Source organism: Raphanus sativus, chromosome 9, assembly GCF_000801105.2.
Source record: "Raphanus sativus cultivar WK10039 chromosome 9, ASM80110v3, whole genome shotgun sequence".
Taxonomy (NCBI): domain Eukaryota; kingdom Viridiplantae; phylum Streptophyta; class Magnoliopsida; order Brassicales; family Brassicaceae; genus Raphanus; species Raphanus sativus.
Window position 1 is genome coordinate 11,190,689 of NC_079519.1, and position 10,559 is coordinate 11,201,247.

Consider the following 10,559-nt stretch of genomic DNA (forward strand, 5'->3'; position numbering starts at 1 on the left):
AAAATTCAAATAAAGCTAAAATTTTTTACCTCAAAAATTCAACACCTAAATAGATCTGAACCGAAACTGAATAGAAAACCTAAAGCCCACACTTAACGTCTGTATAGTATTCTAGTTGACTATTAGATACCAAAAAGATCCATAAAACTATAATAATATCTCAAAGATAAACAATACCGGTCCCACAAGAAAAAGCGCGTGGGGTCAGGCTCAAAAAACAAAACCCCAAACCGTGGTTTGACAGCGAACGCACCGTCCATCTTAACGTGGCGCACCTCCCGAACCAAAGAGAAGCAGTTACAATCCAACTGTCAAAACCGTGTTCCATGACGTCATTTTCTTTCTTTTCGTTTTAACTAAAGCCTCTTTTGTCTTTTTCTCCAAAGCGTCCCCTTTCCACGAACATAACTATTAAATAAAACTGAATCATCAAATAGCTGCATCACACAGTATACAATAGCTATACATATACACAAGACTAAGTAAATAAAGGACACGTGTTAGCCGATAGACATGGGACAGCTGTCGGTACCAGATACTCTCCGTGTTCCCCTTTTTAACACCTTATAAAAACAACAAAATCTTCCCCTCTTTCTCCATAAAACACTTTAAAATCCAAAAAGAAAGAAAGAGAAATTAAACACCTTATCCAAAATCAAGACTCTGTTTTCGTTTTACTCGATGGATCCATTTTACACTTCTTTCTCAGACTCCTTCCTCTCGATCCCAGACCACAGATCTCCTGTTTCCGACAGTAGTGAGTGTTCTCCTAAGCTAGCCTCGAGCTGTCCGAAGAAACGAGCAGGGAGGAAGAAGTTTCGTGAGACACGTCATCCGATTTACAGAGGAGTTCGTCAGAGAAACTCAGGGAAATGGGTTTGTGAAGTTAGGGAGCCTAATAAGAAATCTAGGATCTGGTTGGGTACTTTTCCGACCGTCGAAATGGCCGCTCGTGCTCACGACGTCGCCGCTTTAGCCCTTCGTGGCCGCTCCGCTTGTCTTAATTTCGCCGACTCGGCGTGGCGTCTCCGGATTCCCGAGTCTACTTGTCCTAAAGAAATTCAGAAAGCTGCGGCTGAAGCTGCAATGGCGTTTCAGAACGAGACGGCTACAACTGAGATGATGACTGTGGTTGAGGGAGTGAAACCGGCGGAGGAGACGGTGGGGCAGACGCGTGGGGAGACCGCGGAGGAGAACGGTGTGTTTTATATGGACGATCTAAGGTTTCTTGAGGATATGGCGGAGGAGATGCTCTTGCCGCCGCCGGAACTTGGATGGAATCATAACGACTTGACCGGAGATGCTGACGTGTCACTCTGGAGTTTTTAGAGTTTGAATTTAATTTTCTTTTATTATTTAAATTTTTGTAAGAGTTTTAAATGTCTAGGATTGGTCAAAAGTTCAACTACCTATTTTTTATTGGTAGTACGATACGGAAAGAGAATAGAGATAGACGAGTCTAATAATAAATACTGTACTAGATATTTGTCCGCACTAATGGGCGGATCCAGTTTTTATTTTTTAATGCCTATTGCAATGTAAAATTAACTTTATTAGAAAATAAATCCATTATATTTACATACATAGTAAATACTTAAAAGTTATCTACTAAATCAAACATAGCTAAGTTACTTTCTACAATCATATTGACAACAATATAATGAAAGGAAAGCTTAACGTAATTGTTTGTTCCTAACATTTGCACTGAAAAAACATAAATGTTTGTTTTTAGGGTGTATTTGTCAAATAACAAAAAAAAAGAGATAACTAGATTTGTAGTAAGATGTTAGAGAGAGATAGGAAGAGAAATAAGAAGAGATAGTCTGTTTTTAGTTAGATAGTGTATTTGTTTTTTTTTGTATGGTTATTGGGGCAAATTTCCTTTGTTTTTAAGTATGAGCAAAGCTATGTCATTTACGTCTAAATGTGAGAAACAATTTTTATGTTTTACATTTAAATCAAAGGTCTTAAAACTGATCAATGCTACAAATATGGACATTTATTTTCTAGGAAATAATACTTTGATAAGTACCTATGAAAATTCTTTTTACCAATTTTTACTTGCATTTTAATTATTTTTTTCATATAAAATTGGGACCTATAAAGTTGTAATGTTCTTTGGTTTTTAATTAAAAGAAACATAACTATAGTCACAAATATGGATAACACATAAAATGCGTATTTTCTCTATTCAGTTTTATCTGTATTTGTTTTCTAAATAAATCTTTTCAAAATATATTTTTTGTTATAGTCGATATAATAAAAATAAAACAAATAAATTAAACGTCTGTAAAAATGACTCACCAGAAACCAATTTGATGTTACACAGATAGAATGCTCTCCCTCATTTGCCCTGAAATTTAAGAATTATATGTCCTGCAACTACACTTTCTTTTTTTTCACAAATTGGAATTATATTAATAGCCCAAAGCCCAAACGTTACAGGGCCGAAACTCACAAACCAAAACATACAAACAACGCTAAAGCCCATATCATACTTGGGCCAAACATACAGCGAAGGAAAATGGGCCACAGCCCAAATCCACAAAAATCTAAACTTCACCGACACCTCGGAAAGCCCTACAACGTGTCGCAATCCGCATCCTTTCGGACGCATGTGTCTCTCGATCCCTCCAAACCGACGAGCACCGCCGTTGCATGTTTTTTCCGGAGACCACGACCGGGACTCACCCGACGCCGCAAATCCTCGGAGCCAAGCCATCTTAAGACCATCGGCGAGATTCATCGGGATTCACCCGAGATCTCAAACCGCATCAACGCAACCCACATCTACTTCAACACCGCTTCCAAACACCGGAGAGCATCCATCGTCGACGCGAGAGCTCCTCTAGAACAGAAGCCGAAACCCACAAACTAGTCACCAAAGAGAGAGTTACCGGAGCATAAGAAGCCTCCTCCTACACACGCAACCTAAAACCGCTTGTTTTCCTTTAGACGGAAAGGACCAACAACGGAGAACTAGAGCCGACCGTCTACCGAGAAATCGGCGCGACGACGGAAGCTAAAAAAACAAACCGAAGATTAGAAAGATAAAACTTAGCAAACAGAGACGCAAACGGATAAGAAATCTGGACCGACGGTGACTGTGGAAGCCCACGCCGTCGGCCGGAAGCGGTGGGAATGACGATGGATTTTTCTCTCTCTTTTCCTCGCTTCTTCTGTTTGGCCTTCTCACGCTTGTACCATGTGGGTGACCTGCAACTACACTTTCTTAGTCTTTTTTTTCTGTCTTCATTTTTACTTTTTAAATGTAGATCATTCTCATGTGTTCTAAAAGCCTATTTTCGCTCTCATATTCGATTCCTAAACAATAATTTGTAATATTCATTTTTTGTTGGTGTAAACTTAACATTTCAACAAAAAAAAAAGATTCTAACATAGTGTAATATGTGTAATGGTCAAACCAAAACCAAACAATTTTTTTACCAATTTGCACCATTATAGTTGTTTTTTTTTTTGAAACACATTTCTATTAAATAGGGGGGTGAAAGTTTGGTGGAAGCTATAACAGCATCACCAACCATTTGTTGTTTTGATACATTCAATGCATCTTTTGCTAAGCTATCAGCAATGAAATTCCTCTCTCGAGGTATCCAAGCGAAGGAAACATAATCGAAAGCTGATACAAAAACAGAGACATCAGCGATTACACTATAAAGCTCTTTGGAGGGAGTCCCCAAGTTGATAGCCTTCACGAACTGAGCAGAGTCCGATTCGAAGACTGCCATCTTCAAGTCTTCTCCGCTACATAGCCGCACAGCTTCCCGAAGAGCGAGTCCTTCAGCCGCTAGAGGAGATGGGACACGATTCGTTGATAGAATGTTGAGTTTTTTTTGTTGTATTTCCCCATTTTTGATCATTATTTGTTAGCTGTGGGATAGACTACAAAAACAAAATGTTAAAGAGCAACATAAGAGAGAGAATCAGAAAACCAATATGTATACATTTTTTTTCTTGTTCGTCTGTTGGCAGTATAATGATTCTTTCTTGTTAAAATCTTGTTTGTCTTTTGTCTTCTTCCTTCTTATCATTTCTGTTTTGGTTAGATGCAAAACAATGCAAGTAATTTATCATAGAAAGAACAGCCAGTTTTGTAGATAGCATAGTTGAACTTGAACATACCTATCTTATCCTTGTTGCTGTTAAAGCTATAAAACAATTACTCAAGTGACATTTTAACCTGAAATAAACAGTTAATAGATTTTTAATAGAAATAAGAAGAAACCATATCTTAACCAAGCGTGATCATAAACTTGTATGAAATATATTGGTATCGGTAGAAGATCTCAATAGAAAGAGAAAAACTCAAAGTACAGAGCAATAGAGATTAAGAAAGAAAGATGAAAAGAGACCGATGAAACATTCATCTAACGTGAAATAGAAGAAAAAAAACAGTTTCAAAACGTGATATTCATCTTTGAACGCAGTGCTGATGATGTGAAAAAATTCAGGGATTTAGATATTTGGAAATCAACCAAAAACTTGATCAAATGAATTTTGTTTGAATGAGAAATTTGTTATTTTATTTATTGTTTTTAAGTTTTGCCAAATGTCAAATTATGATTACATAGGTGACTTGTACTTTAGTATATTATGAATTATTATTCTTTTTAGGCCTAATTAGCTAGAAAACCATGAATAAGAAGATATTTAGGTATGTATGCAATAAAAATGTTATTTGCAGAATCATGCAAGGAGGATGGGTGAAATTACATAAAACTCCACAACAACATAGAGCTAATATTTTATGAGTTACTGTTCATCGTCTTTTTAATTACTGGCTCGGCACATTCTCCACGGCTGAGATGGCGGCGCTTGCACACGACGCAGCTGCTCTCACCATCAAAGGAGCCTCCTGAAGGTGTATGGGAAGACGATGCTGTAGCAGAGCTGAAGTAGTTCATGAAGTGTGACATGAACTACTACATCAGAGAGGTGGTTCGTGAGAAGCATGTATCAAGACCGATGCATTAAAAGAAGATTTAATGAAGAGGAACATTAAAGGAAGACTTGAAGAAGAGGCAATCGAACTAAAGAGAAAAGGAAGATTGGCTTATTCGCTGAAGTAGAAGAAATGGAAAGTTTCCATTGAGTAGATAGATTAGATCTAGGGCTTCCTCAAAGATATATAAAGGAAGCGTTGGCACTGTGTTGCCGGTTAACACACAGGGAGAGCTTTTAGCAATAGAGAGTTTTGTACGTTCTAAGAAGGAGAAGCAAAGCATCTAGGGGTTAAGAGCTTAGGTGGTTCAGAGTCTGTCTTAGATCTCTGAACGAGTTGACTAGCAAACAAGTCGAGGTTTGTCTTGAGCTTGTTTGTTTTATTGCTTTTAAGAAGAACTTGTAAGAGCTTTTGAAAGAATAAATATAGTCGTATTTCTTGGATTTGAATAACCCTGTACTACTGTGTGTTCTACATAGCGTAGCTTGCTTATCTTACATTAACAATTGGTATCAGAGCAGGTATCTGTGCTTTGTTATTTAAACAGGTAGATCCTGCGGAGTAAGATGGATAGCTATCGCGAGTTGGTGATAAGTTCCAAGGTGATCCTTGAAGTAGGAAACTATGGATTCTGGAAGGCGCGCATGAAGGCTACAATCAAGGGTATTGACCCATTGGCGTGGAAAGCTGTGGAATCTGGTTGGAAGTCACCTGTTGCAAGAGCCGAGGATGGGACAGATGTTCCAAAACTGGAGGAGCTCTGGACTGATGATGAGAACAAGATGGCTAAGTTCAATGCTCGTGCACTAACTGTCATACATTGCAGTGTAGCAAGGAAGCAGTTTGAACTAATTCAAGGATGCGAGGCAGCAAAGGATGCATGGGATATTCTGCAGAAGCATTTTGAAGGAACCTCAAAGGTTCAGAGTTCTAGAAAGGATATGCTTGCAACAAGATTTGAAGAGCTAAAGATGGAAGAGAATGAATCTGTTGGAGATTTCAGCTCAAAGATTAGCTCACTGGCACAAGAAGCACTTACGCTTGGGAAGAAATATAAAGAGAAGAAACTTGTGAAGAATTTCCTGAGGTGCTTGCCGTCTAAGTTCATGGCATACAAAGCAGCTATGACCGTCTCCTGTAACACTGACGAGATGACATTTGATGAAGTGGTTGGAATGTTACAAGCTCATGAGATGGAAGTGGCTGGTGTGTCTGGTGGAATGAAGGAAAAAGGAATTGCGCTTGCATCAGTTGAAAAGGAGCATACGGATGATAACGATCCTGTGAGTCTTCTGGTCAGAAGGTTTGATAGAGCTCTACGAAAAGTGGAGAATGGGCAGAAGAAGTTTGGCCAAGGTAGGAAGACGTCTGAGCCAGAGAAGAACTACAGGAAGAATGATGCTAAGTGCTATGAATGCAAGGGGTATGGTCATTTTCGAACTGAGTGTCCCACTGTGAAAAGAAGAGAGATTCAGTGTCATAACTGCAAGGGATATGGACACACTCAAGCTGAGTGCGAGTCGGATGGTAGAAGAAAGCCAGAAAAATCCATGATAGGAATCAATGACAGTGAGTCCGACAGCGAAAGTGAAGAGGAAGTGAACAACTTTGTGGCGTTTCTAGGAATCGTGGAGTGTGACTCAGGATCTGAGAGTGATGCTGAGCAAGAAAATGACTTAGATGAAAGCTACAAGGAAGTTCGAGAGACACTAGTGAAGCTGGGAACGGAGAATTTGGCATTGGCTAAAGAGAAGGCACGGCTGGAAGTTGAAGTACAAGTGTTGAAGGATGACCTCAACAGAGAAGCTGAGTTGGCTAAGGAAAGTGTGAATCTGATCAAAGAAAAATTGGTTCTGTCTAAACAAGCGGATGAGCTCAGAGAAGAGTTACTGGCTGAAAGAAAGAAAGCAGCTGATCTTCAAGCTGAATTAGATCAGCAATATCGGAAGATTAAGATGCTCACTGGAACCAAGCAACTTGACAAGATTCTGAGCAGTGGAAGAACGGAAAACTCATTGATGGGACTTGGTTACACTGGAAGACAGAGTAGCTCAACAGGTACAACGCGCTTTGTGTCTGGAGGTTTTGCGTATCCTGAAGAAACTAAGACACAAACTACTCCAGCCCAGATGAGTGGATGTTTCTTCTGTGGGAAGTTTGGTCATTACAAGAGATATTGCTACAAGTATCTGGAACGAGTCAAACAAGTATGGAGACAACACAAGTTTTGGAGAATAGGGAAGACTTCTCGAGGCTGGATGAAGAAAACCGACTTGTATCCTAAGATAGTGACTGACCCAAGAAGTACCATACGATGTAACATGGCGCGAGTGTCAAGTGAGTCTGAATCTGAGGAACCATGGTACTTCGACAGTGGGTGCTCTAGACACATGACGGGAAACATTGAGTATCTAGACAAAGTGTCAAAGGTAAAAGGAGGAAAGGTAACCTTTGGAGATGGAGGCTGTGGTGTCATTCAAGGAAAAGGTACGACGTGTAACTCAGAAGTACCAAAATTGGTGAATGTCTACTTTGTCAAAGGATTAAAGGCTAATTTAATCAGCGTGAGTCAACTGTGTGATGATGGACTTACCGTGTGCTTCTCAGCAATTGATTGCCGTGCTATAAATCAACATGGTATAACAGTGCTACAAGGTGTGAGATCTGGCAATAACTGCTACATGTGGGAAAAGAAGGTCAAGTGCTTGTCAGCTCAAGGGAATATTGATCTATGGCACAGACGTTTGGGACATATGAACTTCAGGAATCTAACGAATCTAGTATGCAACGACTTGGTTCGAGGAGTACCCAAACTCAAGATCGATGACAAGATTGTGTGTGGTGCATGCAATGAGGGAAAGCAAGTCAAGATACAACACAAAAAGGTACCAGATGTTCAGGCAAAGGCACCATTGGATCTAGTTCACATGGATCTCATGGGTCCTATGCAAACCGAGAGTATCGGAGGAAAGAAGTACGTGTTTGTGCTAGTGGATGACTACACCAGGTTCACTTGGGTTCGTTTTCTCAGAGAAAAGTCAGAAGTGTCTGAGAGTTTCAAAATCTGGGCACTTCAACTCATAAATGAAAAGGGAGGAATCAAGAAGATACGCAGTGATCATGGAGGTGAATTCGAGAATGAAGCCATGACTACCTTTCTTGAATCAAGAGGAATAGCTCACCAGTTTGCAGCACCTTGGACACCTCAGCAAAATGGAGTGGTTGAACGAAAGAATAGAACACTACAGGAAATGGGAAGAGCAATGCTCCATGGTAACAAGATAGCCAAGAGGTTCTGGGCTGAAGCACTCAGCACGGCGTGTTACACAATCAACCGTGTGTATGTTAGAAAAGGGACAACAAAGACACCGTATGAGATGTGGACAGGCAAAACTCCTAATCTTAGTTACTTTCATGTTTTTGGATGCAGGTGCTACATACTGAATGACAAGGACTACCTTGGGAAGTTTGACTCAAGAAGTGATGAAGGATTCTTTCTGGGTTATGCACAGTCTAGTTCAGCATACCGAGTTTACAACAAGCGGACAGAATCAATTAAAGAATCAGTTAATGTTGTATTTGATGATTTGTCTGTGGTTGTAGGTGATGACATGGGATCAGATGAAGAGGAAGAAGGTGGATCATCCGTAGCTGCTACTGAAGCCATTGAGGAAGGTCCGATCTCAGATACAGTACCGCAACCAGTGATTCAGCAAGTTCATCGCAATCATTCGAAGTCTGATGTGATTGGAGGGATTGAAGAAGGACGAAAAACGCGTGGAAAGGTGATCAACTTTAAAGAAATGGTGCAGTTCGCATGTTTCGTTTCATCAATAGAACCTAAGACACACACTGAAGCACTACGTGATGAATATTGGATTGTCGCAATGGAGGAAGAACTTGAGCAATTCACTAGGAACGATGTGTGGGAACTGGTTGTTAGACCTAAAGGAGTAAACGTGGTTGGCACTAAATGGATCTTCAAGAACAAGACTGATGAGCATGGAGAAGTAGTTCGTAACAAGGCAAGGCTTGTAGCTCAAGGATACTCGCAGATTGAAGGAGTAGACTTTGAAGAAACCTTTGCCCCAGTTGCAAGATTGGAATCCATTCGGTTGTTTCTGGGAATGGCGTGCATTCTGAACTTCAAAGTGCATCAAATGGATGTGAAAAGTGCCTTCCTCAATGGAGTCCTTCAGGAGGAAGTCTATGTTGAGCAGCCAAAGGGATTTGAGGATCCAGTGCATCATGATTATGTGTACCGACTGAAGAAGGCACTATATGGGTTGAAACAAGCACCGCGTGCATGGTATGAACGACTCACAAAGTTTCTGTTAGAAGCAGAGTACATCAGAGGGAGTATAGACAAGACGCTGTTCTTCAAGGAAGTTGGAAAAGAGATAATCATTGTTCAAATCTATGTGGATGACATTATCTTTGGAGGCACGTCACAGAAGCTGGTAGATGAGTTTGTTCAGAATATGACTCAAGAGTTTGAGATGAGCATGTGTGGTGAACTGAAGTACTTTCTTGGACTTCAAGTGTCTCAGTCAGAGAAAGGTGTCTTCATTTCTCAGAGTGCTTACGCTAACAGTTTGGTAAAGCGATTTGGTATGGAGAATTCCAAAAGTTCTAAGACACCCATGAGTACATCACTGAAGCTGGCACGAGATGAAGCAGGAGAAGATGTGGATGTCAAGCTCTATCGAGGGATGATTGGCAGTCTATTGTACTTAACTGCGAGTCGACCAGATTTGTCATTCAGTGTTGGTGTGTGTGCACGATATCAAGCTAAGCCAAAGGTATCACACCTGAATGCAGTAAAGAGGATTATCAAGTATGTCAAAGGAACAGAGAACTTGGGCGTGTATTACTCGAAGAATTCCAACAAAAACTTGATGGGATACTGTGATGCTGATTGGGCAGGATGTGCTGATGATAGAAAGAGTACCAGTGGAGGATGTTTCTTTCTTGGAAACAATCTTATCTCGTGGCTGAGCAAGAAGCAGAACTCTGTATCACTCTCTACGGCGGAAGCAGAATATATTGCCATGGGCAGCTGTTGCTCACAACTTATCTGGATGAAGCAGATGTCAGCTGATTATGGAATGCAATCGGGTCCCTTTCTTGTGTATTGTGACAACAAAAGTGCAATTGATATCTCGAGGAATCCTGTCCAACATTCAAGGACGAAGCACATTGACATAAGGCACCACTTCATCAGAGAATTAGTTGAAGACAATCAGGTAGTAATAGAACATGTAGTCACTGATTTGCAGTTGGCTGATATATTCACTAAACCTCTCGAATTTAATCGATTTATCACATTAAGAAATGCAATTGGTGTGTGTAATCTTGATTGTTGAGTCAAGTTGTGCAGAGAGTAGTGCAGGTGCTGATTCGGGATGTACATATGATTCAGATTGGTTTTGGAACCCGAGAACGCTGTGGAAAAGAGCTGCTTGATATGCCGTCAATGTTGTAATGGTACAGGTTTCACGTCAATCTGTGGCCCCCCCCTCTCAATAAAAAGAGCCAGCAATGATACAGAAAGATGCTCAGAAAATAAAATAAAAAGGGTTTTGATACATTCATG

The 10,559-nt window shown here is 40.3% G+C and overlaps 1 protein-coding gene across 1 annotated transcript; it reads left to right on the plus strand.

The window, feature by feature from the left end:
- Positions 1–585: 585 nt before the first annotated feature.
- LOC108823634 (dehydration-responsive element-binding protein 1D) lies at positions 586–1,582 on the plus strand. Its single transcript, XM_018596886.2, has one exon. The coding sequence runs from the start codon at positions 682–684 to the stop codon at positions 1,327–1,329; it is 648 nt and encodes a 215-aa protein (XP_018452388.1). The 5' UTR covers positions 586–681; the 3' UTR covers positions 1,330–1,582.
- The last annotated feature ends 8,977 nt before the right edge of the window (positions 1,583–10,559 follow it).

What these genes read in the sequence shown, in the direction of transcription:
- LOC108823634 (XM_018596886.2), top strand. Translation starts at nt 682, where the DNA reads ATGGATCCATTTTACACTTCTTTCTCAGACTCCTTCCTCTCGATCCCA.